Here is an 18,759-nt window from a genome sequence, read left to right as displayed (position 1 = left end):
ACCATTGTGTGTTTAAATTTGAGATTACCTCTGGCTCAGAGTTAACTCTCCATGACTTTTAGAAGAACCACTTCATTATCTTTCATTGTTTAGGACTTATTGACAAGGCCTGGCAGGAAAGTGACTCACAGGACTTTGACCTCAGCCTGGAGGAACCTTTGGCCTGATTGTGTTGCAGAGAGACTTCGAAGGATTTGAGACAGAGCCTACTAGGGTTGTCAATGACATCATATCTCTGGGAAAAAGCATGGGTTTGGAAGTCGACAATGCTGATGTTGAAGAGCTGGTGAATGGATACCAGTACTGAGTTGTCTACCTACAAACTTGAACTCCTTCAAAAGGAGCAGCAGAAGGATATGCTTGAGGAGATTCCCTTGGAGGAAGAAGAGGGAAGGGAGGATGTACTGTACCTAGTGCTCTTATTAATGACATGTGTGCAAAATGGGGTGGAGTGCAAAGTTTTGTTGAACGGTATTGCCCTGATAAGGCAGTAGCAAGCTGTGTTATTAGCCTTTTCAATAACAATGCTATGTCTCACTTTTGTAACATTGTGAAATGTAGTCAAAAGCAAATTTAATTAGATAAATTTTTAGTGAGAAAGAGGTCTAATGAGTTCCAGGCAGAATCTGCTAGTGAGAAGCAGAAAATCCAAAAGGTAAGAAAAAAACTCCTGAAGTGCAGTTACCTTGTTATTGAGGAGAACTCCCATTCCAAGAATCCCTTCCACCTCCTCTCCATCCTGCACTTGTGCCATCAAGACTTCTCAGCATGGATAAGGATGAATGAAATTGTCTTTCTTATTTATAAACTTTATTTGTTATTCAGTTGGTATGTTGTTATATAATATCATGTTGCATTTGTAGGTATTTTTATAGATGAAATACAGCTACAATGATAAAAAAAAGGTTTTGTTTTGGGGGTTGGGAACAGATTAATTTATTTTACACTGTTTCTTATGGGAAAATTTGTTTTGGTTTGAGAACAAATCGGTTTCCGGACAACTTTTAGGAATGAATTAAGTTCGTAAACTGAGGGTTGACCATATAAGAAATATTTTAAAATTAAGTATAATGAAGGAAAATGATATAAAATAAACATTTGCCAAATTTCTACATGAAAAAAATTAATTGTTTAAGTAAAAATCATAAAGTAGTAGTTTTAATTCTCTTTTATTCTTGCAAAATCATTTTCTTGAATGTTAAAAATAGGAATAATAAATTTGTGTTGAAGAATTAGTTTGGATTATTCTAAAATATTAAATTGCTGTAATGTTTTAGAATATTATAAACTATAAAATATTATTAAAAATTAAAGCAATTTTAAATTATGATAAAGTAGTATTATCTATTTATGTCAATACATTGTCATTGACTTTGGTATATTATGGGTAAAACAAAAATGAAGAACTTTTGAAATGTGTTACTGAGCTAAAGTTATCAGAATTAACATGTCCCAAAATATGAGTTAAAGTACACTTATAACACTATAACAAAACTTAGTGAAATCAGAGTGGAGTTATCATTACTTTAATGTAAAAATAGGTATTTTTAAGCCGTTATTTTTGTGCTATCAGCTTCACCATGTGGCTGATAGATGAAAAGACTGATAATGATAACTGCTAATACACAGTCATTATTAGTCTTAATCAGTGCTTTAAGAATTAAATATTACTTGTTTTAATCATTATTTGTTCACAGTACAGTAATATGAATTTCTAGCTTTTTTTTTTGGTTGTTGTTTTTCTTTTTTACTTGTATACTGTGTACTTGCTGTTTATATTCTAACTATTGTTAAAATCATTAATGTAGCAAGAAAAATGCCTGCAGATGAATGAATTACTATTAATTCAGAAATATCCAAGTTATATATTTTTTAATTATTTTACCACATTCTTTTAATATCAGTCTGTAAAACCAGAATTTTCTCTAATTTACTTAATGTTATTAGTTGGTCGTCATCATCAGTATAAGCAAGTCCCTAAATTATTACATTAAGCAAATCCTGCTGTATTCAAGTTATTACAAAACATAATTACTACATTACATTAAAAGATTTTATGTGGAGCAGGAAAGCACTAACTATAAATGTTTTATTTTTTTTGTTCTGTGTAACTAAACAAAGAAACAATTTTTTTTAAGTACAAGGACAATATATTTATAGTTAGTTTGTACACACATTCAGGAATAAGCTTTCTTATAATAATTTGTTATATAAAAATAAAACAAAATCTGAGAAATATTTATTTTGGAAGTAGATATCATTGGGAAACGGTAATAATTCAAAAAAAAAAAAAAAAAAACTTTTGTGTGCTAAAACGAAGTGGCATGCAGAAACTAATTTTAAATGGATGACTAATTCTACATGATGATAAAATTTATTTTGAATTAAAGAACAGAATAATATGAAATGCACAAATCTAGTCATTATTCATTTTAAAATATTTAAATTCTAAATATATTTAAAATATGCAATGAATCTAAATTATTCTATCTGGAAATATTTATTTTAAGAATTTATTATTGAAATTTAAAATACAAATTTCGGTTAATGTTATTTTAGGTTACAAGATGGCAGCTCGTCTCTGATTCCAGCAATGAAACAGTGGGGATGCACGTTTTCCTAAACCTAACCTATTCTAATAAATTACTATAATTATTAGCAACCAAATTATTAGAATAGGTTAGGTTTAGGAAAATGTGCATCCCACTGTTTCATTGCTGGAATCAGAGACGAGCTGCCATCTTGGAACCTAAGATAACATAAACCAAAATTTCTTTATAAGAAGTTTTGAAATTATGATAGTACTAAAAAATTTTACAAAGGAGTGGTGATACAGTTATGGTAAGATGAATTTTGATGAGCTTTAACATCGTGACTGTACATCAAAAATAATTTATGATCCATATTTCAGCATTTCATCCAATAGACCTTCATAAAAGAGTGCCACAAAAGTGCAGTTAAGTTTAGGTTAGCAGTGATATAGATATTTAGGTGTTTGATAATTATTTTAACTTCTATTAAATTTGATTCACTTGCATATCCATATCACTGCTAATCTAGTTAATCTTTTATAAATTTAATAATAGAATAATTAGTTCCAATCCATTTTTAGATGACATTAGAACAAAATTGAATTAGATTACAGCTGTAGACAAATTGCCAGTAATTATATAGCAAAATATGTATGATGTAGGATATTTGTGATACTCGTATACTATAGATCAAAAAGAACTGCTGAACTGGATTGATTCCACTGTTCAACAATAGTGCAAAGTACAATCTTTCTGTAACCAAAGAACAATGCCTGAGACATTTGAACATCAGTCTGCCAAGTGAGGTGGTTTTTTGCAAACTGGAATGTTTGCTATACACAATTTTGTAATGTTGTGTTATTGCTGTGCTGCAATTCAAGAATTAACTTGAAAATTTGGCAAAAATTGGCTCAGATCTTTCTTTGAAGGAACAATCCAAATTTTGTTGCTGTTATAGGTACAAAATTTTAAGAAATATGTTATTTCACATAATTAGTAGTATGTTTTTTACTTTAGTTGCAGAAATACAGTCAAGGCCGGCCTTCTCGATAAAGGGGCCCGGGTGCAAGAAACTATTTGGGCCCAAATGTTTTTCTAAAATAAAAAAATTTACAAACACGAACATATATTAATGCATGTTTATTTAAAGCGTGATTTTGTTCTTGCTAATACATTAATTACTTCAGAAAAATTACTAAAAATACTGCATTCTTGATAATGTTGGGGCCCCCTCAATCGCGGGGCCCCGGTGCGTAGCATCCGCCGCACCCACCCGATGGCCGGCCCTGAATACAGTGTAGATTGTTTGATATTGTAATGTACTAATTCTTCAATAATCTGATTACTGTTTGATATTGATGCCAAATTTGATTAGGACCAAAATATATAATCCATCAAAATCTAGTGGTGTTTATCATACAATATTACCAAAACAAAAGTTTTGGTAATATTGTGTGAGAATGAAGGTAATAGGAACAGATTACATGAAGACATCAGTAGTTACATGAGATTAGATTTAATAAAGATGTTAAAGATTTTTATGATATAACAGCTTTTATAAAGTTTAGTCATTTATATTTTTGTATACAAAATAATATCAGAGTTGAGAAAAGTTAATAATAAACATTCATGTATATCAAATGGTTCAAATTTAATTTTTATGAATTTCTTTATAACATAATTGATTTTCAATTTTAAATAAACTTCGATATAAAATGTAAGTAGAATAAAGATCATTCCTGCACATTACATAAATTACTAAAAAAAAAAAGGAAAAAAACTTTAATGATGAGCTAGGCTGAAGTACCTTTTATTTGTATTTTTTTCTTTTATGATTTATTCCATGCTCTTGTCATTAAAAACTATTTGGTTTTTTTTCTGTTTTTTTAACCTGATATAAAAGTTATTAACTGCTTTTTTTATTTTGGATCAAATTAGATTTTATTTTTAATTATACATCCCAAAAACTTAAAACAAACATATAGGCCTAGTAACTGCTAAAATTTTTGTCTTTTAGTAGTGAACTAATAAAAGAATATTGAAAATATTGTATGAAATATGATGTAGGAAAATAATAATAAAAACACTGTGTAAAAAGAAAGAAATTACTCTAAAATATTTGCCAAAAATATAAAAAAATAACTTATATGAAATAAGTATCTAGCTGTTTATTTTAAATCTTATCATAACTAGTCAAAATATTAGAAAAAATTGATATGAACATCAAAGGATAACTTAATTTGAATATGAATTATTCATATGAAATTTAATTATATGCAAGCATATGTTCAAAAATTTTTTCTAAAAATGACTCTAAGTGAAAAAAATAAATAGCATTTTAAATGATAAAATAGTATTGTTTGTAATAATAAATCTATAATCAGTAATTAATAATAATAAAATACACCAAGGCCATTTTCAATTGCTTTCATTTCATTGTTTATAGTAGCATTAGAACTGTATTCAGTTGTTCTCTTACATAAGATATGTTAGTATTGTTTCAACCAAAAACTCATTATTTTGCTATGAATGATTTTAATCTAAAAATTTATTTTGTATTTATCTTAAAAATATTAAGTAATTAAGTATTGATAGTAATTAAGTATTAAATAAGTATTAAGATAAGTAGTAATTAAGTATTAAATATTATATATAATAGAAAGAAATTGATCAAACAGACTATCATTATGCAGATATGACACTTTGTGAAGTAGCTTTGTTCAGAGAATTCTAATAATAATGTATTTAGTGAGATATTTGAATTTAAAGTAAAAAAATATGAATTTTAAGTAAATTTATTTCTTAAACTTTGAAAATAATTTCAAATATTTTTATTTAGAGATTTTATTCAGTGTAACATGTGTGGGTACCGAGGAGGAACGACGAGGTCTGACCTCTGTTTAATTTCGGCAACAAGTCGGAGGGACTTGCCCACGAGTCAGAGATGGCTTATTTGGCGGTAGGGATCCCGTAGGGACGGGACTACTTTTTATCCGGTCGGGTGTAGGAGGGAAGGTGGAGTCGTGGTAAGGCGATAAGCGAATATTCGAGCAAACAAGACACCATTTAACAGGATAACAACGATTTAATGGAAAACAAAATATATGTACAAAAATCTGACATAAAAGGGGTGACATATAAAAAGCTGTATATCCCTATCACGCGAAGGGAGAGAGAGAGTTCACATAAATGGGTTCCATACCTCTTGGACAATCAGTAATTCAAATATGCTGTTTGTCACGATGATCAAATATTCCTTTCTAGGGAAGGGTCAGTGGCACTTGAGGCACAATAGTCAAATATATTCCGTAGGCACAAAGGGTAAGATCACGACTCGATCTAAATCGATGATAGACTCCCCAGAGGGGGGGAGGAAGCATCTTATATAGCTTTTTGCTGGAAAAGTTGGTCACATGCATGTGCTTAGGCCATAGATGTTCCCGGGATTGGAAACAATACGGCGAATTCGGGCGCTAACTATAAACTTAAGTTGCAAGATGATCTGTGCTCAGCGTAAGAACAGTGGATAGTTGACAGTTATACGGCCGGGGACGCATATTTTCTCATCCAGGACCGTTTTTAGGCAGGATGTTTATATCCAGGACAGTTTTTAGGCAGGATGTTTATAATAGGAAAATGTTCGATTCGATATAGGGAACAATTTTATTATAATTCGTACTATATTCGGATTATATCCGGATATAAGAAAGGGGTAATTATTAATTCGGATATAATTTATTATAATTTTATGTAAAGGGGATTTCCAGATCTCACACATGATTCAAAATTGATATTAAATAAATTGGCAAGCCATATTTTGATCAAACCAAATTTTTGGGGGGGTTCTCTAGTATTTACAAGAGAAAAGGAAACCAAAATACAGATTTTATCAAAATTTATTAAATACTAATCTAATGGTATATAAAACACAAAAAATACTTTGAAAACCTTTAATATGCAGTTAAAATTATAAAACAAATGTTAGATTGTTTGTGATAATTTTAACTGCATATTAAAGGTTTTCAAAGTATTTTTTGTGTTTTATATTAAGTGCAGTTGGAGTGATAGTGACTAATGGTATATTTTCAGTGTTTTGAAACAAATAATAGTTTTTATCAACAGGGAACAAATATTAACTCTCTTTTCAGTCACTGTTAGATCCCATACATCTGTACACAGTGATTGCTTTTTTGGCTTTGGCATATGTCATAAGTTCATTGTAAAAAATGTTCTAGAAACTTCTTTTAATGTCTCTGATGTATTCACTGTTGTTTTATGTTTATTTCATAATTTCACCAATAGATGGCATAATGTTACAGAAATTACTTTGCTGTTTTTGGCAGAAAAATTTAGTTTTATTTTGTAATCTGAAAGCATTTATGTATATTGTTGTTTGATAGTTTTCAAATAAATAAAACTATTCTATTTTTAGAAAAAAAATATAGGAGCTAATTTTTTGTATATTTTTCATAAAAATTAATTATACATCAAATATCAATGATAAAAAAAATTGACACTTTTTGGATGGTCAACCTGAAAAAAATTAGACTGAGAAGGGGGTTAAATACCTGCAAATAAATACGACAGTGGTTTAGTTTTACTCTTAAACATTCTTTGATCCAATGTCTAATTTAGTAAAAACTTCATTTATAAAATCACATACTGAATTGCATTATTTGTGAAAAATATCAATATAACTTTTCTGCTAACTCTAATTCAATTGAATTTGGGGATACTATAGATTACCACCTATGGAATTTCGGGTCTTTGAGTATATATCTGAACTCAGGAGACCGAGACGAGTTCAACGATACCCTACTTTTGGACCGGAGATGAAAAATAATAAAGTTGTTATACTTTTTTCCAGCGATTGCGCGATGATAGGGAGTCGCGTCGCTCTCTCCACTAAGTCGGCCTCGCTATCGCAATCGGGAGTCGCATCGCTTGCCGTTAAAATTGCCTTTAGTAGATGTTCTCCCCCCCTTTTACTTTTTTCAAGAACTATCGTGAATCAATAACTAGTGATGTTTAGAACATGGTGGCCTGCCGGCGGATCTCCTCCGTGAGGTCAGTCGAGGACACGAACAGTGGGAATGGCTGCCATTTTTGCTGCCATAAGTAACATTAACCGAAAGGGAATTGCGCGATGATTGGAAGTTGCGTTGCTCTCTCCGCTCTCGTATTGCATGTTTAACCCTCCTGGAGATGACCGTAGTTCGACGTCATGGTTTGCAGACTTTACCGCAAGATGGCAGTACTAGCAACTATGGTGCTGTCTTCATGAGAGCATTAAAAAAGTATGGTAACTTAAAAAGTATGATAACTTTTTTATTTTTCGTCTCCGGTCCAAAAATAGGGTACCGTTGAACTCGTCTCAGACTCCTGAGTTCAAATATATAAACAAAGTCCTGAAATTCCATAGGTGGTAATCTATAGTACACCCTTGAATTTTTCTTGAATAAGCATTATAAACAATAAAATTGATTAAGAAACATTTCTAATATTTACTAATTTATCCAATATTATTTTATGTATTTAAGTTTTTGTATTAAAATGTCAATTTTGGTATGTTTTATAATTGGAACTTTTAAAACTGAAAATGCCAATTATCCAATTTTATATTCTGTTGTAAAATTTTCTGATTTATGACTTATGCATATTTATATCTGCATTGATTAAAGAAATTTATTATAAGTAGATGTTTTTGTTTTAAAATGTAGTCTTGAGCAGGGCCGGATTTATATAAGGGCATTTGGGGCCTGTGCCCAGGGCCCCCACAAAACTGAAAAAAAAATTATGTTTAAACATAATTTTTTTTTCTATTACCGCGACAGCCTAGTGTGGCCTAATCATGAGGGCAACAGGCAGAGAAAACCAAACCCGGAAAAAAACCTATGAAACATCGGAAAATTTCGGGAAAAAATTTCACATAGGTATTTTTCAGTTAAATTAAAATAATTAGTTTTACACAATAAAATATATGTATGTTTACAATAACCTTATTTTTAAATGAAATTTACAACTTAAGTTTCAACCTAGTTCAAATCTAATTGAAAGTACAGTATTTTGTGTAAATTTTCTAAATCATCAAATTTGCCTACTCTTAAAGGGGGGACCCCCACCGAATTTGTGCCCAGGGCCCCTGGATTGGTAAATCCGGCCCTGGCCTTGAGTATGTTTAAATTTTATATAGCTATTTAAACAAAAAAGATTGGAGACTTGATGGTCTCTTATATTACATATTTTTGAAATTATAAATTTAATAATAGAATAATTAGTTTAAATAATTACCTTAAATAACCAATTGGTGGAGATATATGAGGCAAGAAGCTTACAGTTATAGAATAATTATTATTAATGTTTAACTTTTTCAGTGTTTCTGTAACTAACAAGTAGTAATAACAATACCATAATTCTAAATTTATTTACTTAATACATATCTTTCTAATTTCAAAACTTGATTTTTTTTTATTGGTCTATTTATTGACTATAAATAGAAAATTGTCTGAAATTTTTCAGTTGAAAGACAAACTCAGCTCTGGATTCTGTTTTAAAATATTAATTTTGTGATGTTGCAATTAATCAGTAATAGCAATTAAATAAATTGTCATTAATTTATAAGGGTAAATAAAAAGCACAGTAGAAACTCTTTTTAACATTTTTTAAGGAATAAATGAAAAAATATGTCAAATTGCATAACATATAAAATCCCAACATACTTAAAAAACATGCTAAACACATACAAATATTTGTACTGTGTTACTTACTATGCTATTCTCGGATCCAGTAATAATTGACAAATTGCCAAAATTAGAATATGGTGTTCTCTCACTACTACAAGATGGAAACAATGATCCCAATAATTTGTTGAACTTTCATAATTCTCCTGATTGTACTGCATTTCATCCAAACATAAAATAGGGTGTTTTTTTTTCAAAAAATGTTATTTGAGGTGAAAATTTATTAAAGTAGGCTGCAATTTGAATAAATCATAGATCTATAAATTCCCACTGTTATTCATCTGTCCATCTGTCTATCTTTTTTTAATCTCAAAAACAGAGTGATAGACCAGATATGGAAAGCTTAGGAGCAGGAGGCCCCAATTAACTATATACAAACTCTGAAGCAAACCAGAAGTCACGTTTTTTCAATTAAAACATTTTCCCCTGAAAGGAGTTAGATAGGTGACTAGCACGACTCTGTTGCTAACAGGAAAAATATGATGTGCAGGGGCAAGCCACTACTAATTTGAGGTGGAGAACATATACATTCAAGATCATTTCAAAGTTGACAACTGAAAAAATTGTCTTTTTTTAACATTTTAAGGAAAAAAAAGGCATTTCTGATCTGTTAACTACTCTGCATATTGTAATAACCTTGTTAATTGGCATAATGCAATAGATAACTGATAACAGATAGCTGATAATTTGTTTTACCAATAAAGAATTGAAGAGCGACAAGTAAAATATTGTTGTATCAATTGAAAGTTGACAACAAAGAAAACATTGTAAATACAGTAAGAAATTAATTTCAAATTGGTTATAACAAAAAATTTAATTCCAGAGTTGTCAATTAAATAGTTTTTTAGTATCAGTAAGGAAATATGTTAAAGAAGAGAGGATTGAGTCTTGAAGAAAGAGTGCAGATTGTACATGAGCAGAAAAAATGGTGATTCTCCTTCTATTATTGCAAAGAAGCATCAAATATCACAAGGAGTCGGAAAAATAGTGGTCAGATATTTAAATAACAATACAGTGAGAAATTTACCACAGGGACACTGCCCTAAGGCCACAACATCAAGAGAAAATGCCTCAGTTTTCTCTTGAGACCACCAAAAACTCTTTTTATAACAGCTAAAGAAATAAAAGAAGAGCTTGTGCTTGAAGCCAGTGTTTCAACTGTTAAGAGAAGAATAAATAAAAGTTTCCATGGAAGAGTGGCTCATAGAAAACCAATGATTTCAGCAGTGAATCAGAAAAAAAGATAGCTTTTGCTAAAAAAATTTGTGGACAAGCCCCTAGAGTTTTGGAAGTGTGTTATTTGGAGTGATGAGTTAAAACAAGAGTTGCAGGATGCTAAAAGATGGAAATTTGTTTGGAGAAAGAAAAATCAAGCATTTGATAAAAATAAAACTGTGGGAACAATAAAACACTCGCCTTACATAATGGTTTGGTGGTGTTTTTCAGGGTTCGAAATGGGCAATATTGTTCAAATTCATGATCACATGAAAGCAGTAGAGTACAAACAGATACTTAAAGACAATTTAATGGCATCAGCAAGGAAAATGGGGATTGAAAATAAATTTGTCTTTCAACAAGACAATGATCCCAAATAAACAGCATTGCTTTTTAATAAAAATAAAAATATGTTACAGATGAATACTAGTCCTATCTTCACTGCTTGCCATGCCCAATCACCAGGAACAACTATTTCCATTGCAGAGACAACCTTTCTTTAGAGGCTATGCCTCAGCACAAACAGCATTGCTTTTCAGAAAATATTTCAATGAAAATGATATCAAAGTTCTTGAATGACCGCCGCAGTCACCAGACTTAAATTTAATAAAACATCTGTGGGATAAATTAGACTGCTGTATTCCTCTTAGCCATAGAAAATCTTTATCATTCTACAAAGAAGAATTATTTAAGGTTTGGTCAGAAATTGGGCAGGATATCATTCGTAAATTAATTAACAGTATGCACAGTCAACTTCTTCACGTAATTCAGGCCAAAGATGGTCCAACAAAGTTCTGATTTGACTTGTTCTGAATGTTTTATTTCATGTCAACTTTGAAATGGTTTTGCCATACAACACAAATTTACAATTTGTAAAACATGTATAATATTTTCTTCAAAATTTTTTGATGGATTTAATGTAAAATTAAGTCTTAAAACTAAAATTAACATTTATTTAATTTTTACATGTTGGTAAGATGATAAACTGAAAAGTTCAAAAAACATGCTATGTCAATTTTGAAATGATCTTGACTGTATTTTAAATGAATTAAATTAAAAATATGATTAAAAATTGCAGCCTGGCATTGTGACAATGTCACAATAAATAATTGCTTGTTTCCTTTACCTAGCTGTTTGATAAGCCGTTCAATACATCACTTTTTTGTAATTAAGGTTATTTAATCTGCTAGATATAACAAAAAGCAATCTATCTGCTTTCTTAAATAGAATATTGACTCAATTAATAATATATACTAGTATTGAAATTGAAAATAGTCTGGATAATCTTTATGGATTATATTTATTTTATCATTTTGGAATTTTGTCCATATTGTATTAACATTCATTAATGAATTTGAAAAGATATGACCGCTTTAGAACCAAACTAAATACAACCTATTAACAAAATATCTTTTTTCTAACATTTAGTATTATATACAAATTGCATATACAGTAGAGCGTCGTTTATCCAAAAGCCGGTTAACCGAAAGCTTTCCATTCGGACTGTATCGTGCTGAATCGAACGTTTTTGATACTAGATTAACTTCTAAAGTATAATTTTTTGGTTTAAGAAATAATTTTTAACGATACAATAGTCTCGATTATTATTATAAAAATTTTCGTTGGGCTTAAAATCGACGAAAATTCAATATGAAGCAACAGAAAAAAATTTCAACATGGGATAGGTTAATATATTTTTCCGTACATAATCGGTTATCCGAAAAGTAAGTTATCCGAACAACCCCAGTCCCCAATTGATTCGGATAAACGATGCTCTACTGTACTTTTATTTTATTTACTTATATTTACTTTTGCACTTGTATTTTGTTTCTAATATAACATTGCAAGTTCAGAGAGTTAATTTGGTTGTCAGGAGGATTTCCTCCTGAGTTACTTTACTTTTATCATTTATACAAAGAATGAGGGCACAACGCTCAAATAGAAAATTCTCTTGCAAAAATTCTGGATATACCATTATGTTATCAAAGTGTATTATCATACTTCTATTAAAATTTGATGTTAATTATTTTATTATTTTTCAAAAAATTTTGGAAAATTATTTTTATCAGGATAATAATTATATTTATTAGAGTACTGTCTACTGGAGATTATGACAAAATGGATTACAATCATTCTTAAAATGTAGATTAATTCTTCATTTAAATTTAACGAAAATATAAATTCCAATTTTTAATTTTTTGTTTACATACTTCAAACACACTGAACTTACTGTATAACACACCTCAAAAATCTCCAGGTGCCCAGTAACAAAATTCATGGTAAACAAACATTTTCAGACTCCCAAGTTAGAGCTCAGAAGGGGCTGAAAACATTTGTTAACCTGTAAATTTTGTTGCTGGGCACCCAGAGGTTTATGAGGAGTGTTATATTTTTGTTTACATGAATGAGTTGTTGTATTTTGTCTTTTGGTCAGTAGATTCTGGGAGATTTGAGCCTTCCAGGTTACATTTTGAAATCTGGGAGAGACTTCTCTGTACATAACAAATTGCAAGAGAGGTGGCAACTCTATACTACATGCCTCTGTACTTTCAGTTGCACTCAAGAGCTTTTAATTATTTACTATAATTTTTTGATCTTTTGGTCCATCCAATGGAAGAGATTATAATTTTCACTAATATGGAAGTATAGAGAGCCATGATCTATCCATCTTCTTAGTTTCTAGTTGAAGATAATTGAACTTCAAGAACATATCTATATAGTAATAATAATCTATAAAACTGATTGTTATTACATACAAAAAATTCTTTTATTTTACATTTTATCTTATAATTTATATAAGGTAATCATAAAAATGTTTTAATTTTTAAAATACTGGATATACAAATTACTATTTGATAAAGTTTATTGAAATTACTCATTAGTAATAAGAATATAATCAAGAAGTAAGTATTTCATTTTTTATTTATTTTGTTATACTCTTTCTTTCCTTTCAAACTTAAATTGAAATTGGATCAAAATTTTTGTTTACTTGAAATAGTTGCATAAACTTCTTAATTTTGTTGGAAGTTCACTGAATTTCATTTAACATGATTTTCCAAAGTATTTTTGAACAGTAGCCAGTGATTCAAATAAAGTATAAGGCATTTAATTGCATATAAAATGTCATAAATTGTGTATTTGGTAATGAAAATTTTGAAAGATTTATAATTAATTATATATTTAATAAATGTAATAAGTATTTACATTTGTGATGTGTATATAACTTTCATTATTTTCTAAATTTGTTAATTATATTGAAATTAGAAGAACATTGACTTTTATATTAAATATTTGTGTTGATGATTAAATTTAAATTAGAACTAGTTTAGTTTTAAATAACTGTTTTTAGTTGTGCCTATTATTTTGCTAGGCTTCTCGAGCCCAAATATTGAAAAAAGCAGCAGAGTACATTCAGTTTATGAGAAGGAAAAACTCTGCTCATCAACAAGATATTGATGATCTAAAGAAACAAAATAAATACTTAGAAGAACAAAGTGAGTATTTTTATTTTGAAATTTCGTAAAGTATATATTTGACTTAATAAGTAAATTCTTAAACAGAAATTTAAAAATTATTTGATATTATGGAATTAAAGTAAGGTTACTTTTAATTTTTTTAACTTTAATGTTTTTAAATATCAGATTTACTTTTATAGATACATACTTAACTTTATTATTGTGTGAATCTCAAGTACATATACACACAACACACACACACACACACACACACACACACACACACACACATACCTTATTGCTCATTTTATTTATTTAATACAAATACAATATAGGATAAGTTTCATGGCACAGTAGTACAGAAAGTTAAAAATACACTTTTATTATAAATATGTAGAATATGTACTTTACATTTTATACTACGTTAAAAAGTGATAATGATAATGATGATGACTGTTTGGAATAATATGAATACAAAAGCATAAATAATTTATTTATTTTGACAAAGATTTTAAAGGAAGAAATTTTTAAAATTAATAAAGTAGACATCGATTATCTGAATATTGATCAACCAAAACATTGGTTAACTAAAAGCATCCAGTCAGCAAATTTAAATTTTTGCTAGTGCTGTGGCACTGCAATATTTGGCTATGTCTTGGGCTACTCCAATATTATTTTTGTTGGTGTGCGTGTTTTAGCTGGCAGCACTGGCATGACCATGAGAGGGTACTTAAGGACATGCCAGGATTTGACCGAATTTCAACATGGGATAGGTTAATATATTTTTTCGTACATAATCGGTTATCTGAAAAATCGATTATCTGAACAACCCCAGTCCTGAATTATTTTGGATAATCAATGCTCTACTGCAATGGTATTCAAACATTTTAACAGTGCAACCCCAAGGTAATTTTCCGTGACCCCAAATGGGGTTGCAGGAAATTGCCCTACTGTATCATAGATTGAATACCACTGCTCTACTGTATTCTATTTCCACTAAAAAATAAAAAATAAATACAAGATAACACAATATAAAATAGATATGTATGATAACTATCTGAGTTGTTTTTACAGGATTTTTTTTTTTTTTTTTTTTTCAGTTCTAAAATTTAATCAATAGTTAATTTGTTTTTCAATTTATTATACAGATTATAGGAAATGTATTTTTTATTATTAAAAAGCTTCCTTAATATAATTTGCAAAAAACAAATATATTTTTGAGCAATGCTTTCATTTTTTTTAAATGATCATCCATGAAAATTTATATTACTTTCAGTTTAAATTATTTAAATATATTTTCACTTATGTATACTTAAATTTAAAAGAAATAAAATAAAATATAACACTATTTAAACTAAATTATTGTGATAACCTAACCAGTTATTTAAATTTTAGGGCTTTTCACATCAGTTAATGTATTACAAAAAAATGTACTTTATTTTATATTTAAACTTATCACCATTACCTTTTATCACTTAATACTAATTTTGTCTTTAATTATTGTCAATTATGTTTAGTGCTTTAAGAAAAGAAATATATTTCTTACAAGACTATACATTTACATGAGTCCTTATCCTTCCAGTCCCTTCACACACTTTTTAAAGGCAATAACAAGTCTACAGTGAAACTGACCTTTTATTGGAGGCTACTGTCTGCCATCCAATGTAAAAAAGTTATAGAGTCCTCTAGCAGTAGCATACATATTCTTAAAAAATAATAATTACATTAAAAATTGCTGGGACTGGAAGAATAAGGACTCATGTAAATGTATAGTCTTGTAAGAAATATGTTCTTTTCTTAAATGTGAATTTGTCCTGGCAATTTTTAATGTGTTTAGTGCTGTCCATGGCTGGATTGATTATAGAGAAAATAGAAAAATATAGAATCTATTGTACAGTCAGTTTCTTTAATTGTGATGTCTTCACGGTTATTTAAACCTTTTTACATGGTTATTTAAACGTTTATGTACATATTTTTTATTATCATCTTTATAAATTCATATAAATCTTTATAAAAAACACCAACTGGAAAGGGATTCCAAAAGAGCTTGAAGTGCATTTTGGGTGTATTGTATATTTTTTAGATTCAATTATTGTAGAAACTTTTATTGTATTGTAAATTTAGATATAAAATAAACTAAATTTTTTGTAATATCATATTCACTGGTGTGATAAGCCCTAAAATTTAAATAACTGGTTAGGTTATCACAATAATTTAATGTAACTAAGGGCAAAAAGCAATGAACAAAAGTATTTAAACTATTCTTTGTTTTATATTTAGATATATTTATCATGTTTTGTTTTCCTAAAAAGTTTAACATTATTGTTATTATATGTGCGTAAATTATAATGGTTTATTTATTTTTATGAATAAAAGACAAAATCCTAGAGCTTTAATAAACCTCTCTAAAAATATCAAATCTGACAGGAAAATATAAAATCAATTAAAAAAACCAATAGTATAAAAACAAAAATAATTTAATTCAATAATTAAAAGGAATATAAAAATTTGTAACATATTCTTTGATAAAATGATAATTGAGTAATGGATAACTGTGTGATTTGCAGTTAGGGTAGATGTACCAGTTTTGGCCAGTGTACCAGTTCTGGCCAGAAAACAAATTTAACTTAAAAATATAATCACCACATATTCAAATCTGTCCAATGAAACAAACTTTTATTGTTAACTGTGTGAACAGTTAACAATAAAAGTTTGTTTCATTTGTGATTATATTTTTAAGTTAAATTTGTTTTCTGGTCAGAACTGGTACTACACTGGCCAAAACTGGTACATCTACCCTACTAGGTAATAGGTCTAGTATCACAGAGTGAACATGTAAACCGGTGTTTCCCAAATTTTTTCAGACTACTGCTTCGTTTAGTCTGTGTATTTCATTAGCATTCATATGAAATCAGTAAAAAATAATAAATTGAAATAAAATTTTAAGTACTTTTTATAAGCCAAAAAAATAAATTCCCAAAATTGTCTTAAAATACTTTACTTAAAATGAAAGTTTCACAAAACCTTTCACTCTTTCTCTAGCCATTTCTTTAATCCATTAGATAGGAGATATAAAAATAATTAATGTGGAGGATGGGTCTGGTGAAGTGAGAATAATTATTTTGCATCCATCTCTGTATTAATAAGTAGCATCCTTAAATCATCATATTCAACTATTGAGTTAGGATAAGATGACAAACTTTTATTATTCTAAATATTATGTTGCTAGATTCTTTCCAACAGTGCCATACTGTGTGAATAAGCAATTGGCAACACTTTTACAATAAAACTTTTGAATAAAATAATTATAATGGAAGCATGGATGTTACACATTTCAATATAATTGTCAAAATGAAGAAATAAGGTGCCAGTATTTTAGCTCTATTTAAATTAAAAAAAGCTTAATGTCATCATCATGTGCCCTTCCTTTAAGATCACAAAGCTTAAAGTTAGTGACAGTTTTATGAGCTAATAATTTCATAATTTATCCAATAGTTAGGGAGTGCTGTCTGACTCATGGCTGTTGGTGTAAAAATTTTTGCTCTCTAGTGATTTGACTTATTTTTGCTTTTTTCTTGAAAAATGTCAGCATTTCAGGCTCAGAAAAGGAAAACTTTTTCGCCACTATCTCAAGACAGATCACCACGACATGTAAGAAAACGAATTGGAAGCGAGGAAAATGTCTCAGGTGAGTCAATGGAACAGTTGATCTTGTCTTATATAAGTGCCAAAAAGGAGATTAATGTTGAAGAAGGAATTTGACTTCTGTTAAAATTGCAAGCTTCTTCAAATAGTAAACTACAAGTACTTTTAGAGCGTTTAGATAGAATGCGAGCGTGGATCGAGAATATAGATACAGCATTGGTAGATGTTGAAATTAGACTCTGTTCTTGAAGTTAATAGATAAAAAGGCTATGTTAAAAATGCCAAATTGAATACAGAAATAGATATAATATGAAAAAATCTCCATGAAAAGTTAATGAGACTAGAAGATAAAGAATAACATTGTAATCTCAGGTTTAGAGGATAATGATAAAATGGACAATGGTTTAGTTAAGGTTCAAAAACTTTTTAACAATAATTTAAAGTTTACAGATGTCAATATTAAACATGCTTTTAGAGTTGGAAAATTTAAACAGAATACAAAAAGACTGATTATTTGCGAGTTGTTTAATTTTGGAGACAAATTAAAATTATATATAAAAATATTTAAACTTTTTAAAATACTAATATATTTATTAATGATGATTATTCACGGAATACCTGACTTATCAGAAACAAATTAAGGCTATACGGTACAGAAATGCATTTAAAAGGAGCCAAGATTGTTAAATTATGATATAACAGATTATTCATAGATGACAAGATATTTGCATTTAATTACAATGGTGAATCTTCCAAACAGATGGAGAACAATGTTTTTTAGGAATATAGTTTATAATGACAAACAACATGATAACATAAAGTCAAAGATGACCAATATGAAGTCTGATATTTGAACAAAGATGATAATATGAAACTTCTTTTTTATAATATTGCAGGTTTATGTAATAAATTCTGTTTCCCTAACTTCTGGAACTTGATATATAATATGGATATATTCTGTTTGGTGGAAACATGGCCTACATCTTCGCAATTGAATCAATTTTTTCTGATGACTATAAAATTTATCACCAAATATCTCACAGTTGTGAAGGACCTGGAAGACCCAGTGGAGGCTTACTTGTTGGACTCAGATTAGATGTAATCTTTAAGGTTAAATTGATATTTCAGACATGGTTTATACTGATTTTACAACTAGATACTGAGGAGTTAACT

The 18,759-nt window shown here is 29.0% G+C and overlaps 1 protein-coding gene across 6 annotated transcripts in view; it reads left to right on the top strand.

Annotated features, from left to right (window-relative positions):
- Positions 1-18,759, top strand: part of Max (MYC associated factor X) — a 94,042-nt gene that overhangs the window by 63,006 nt on the left and 12,277 nt on the right. For 3 of the 6 annotated variants that reach the window (XM_067262218.1, XM_067262216.1, XM_067262219.1), the window contains 2 exons: positions 13,857-13,980; positions 17,531-17,629. In XM_067262218.1, the coding sequence (XP_067118319.1) occupies positions 13,857-13,980; positions 17,531-17,629 (223 nt within the window). The remainder of the gene's footprint in view (positions 1-13,856; positions 13,981-17,530; positions 17,630-18,759) is intronic. The other 3 variants (XM_067262221.1, XM_067262220.1, XM_067262222.1) reach the window with 2 other exon arrangements.

The sequence above is a fragment of the Centruroides vittatus genome, unplaced genomic scaffold (assembly GCF_030686945.1).
Source record: "Centruroides vittatus isolate TY-2023 unplaced genomic scaffold, ASM3068694v2 contig_1422, whole genome shotgun sequence".
NCBI classification, from domain to species: domain Eukaryota; kingdom Metazoa; phylum Arthropoda; class Arachnida; order Scorpiones; family Buthidae; genus Centruroides; species Centruroides vittatus.
Note: the sequence above shows the minus strand (reverse complement) of the source record. Positions and strands in the feature narration are given on the sequence as shown.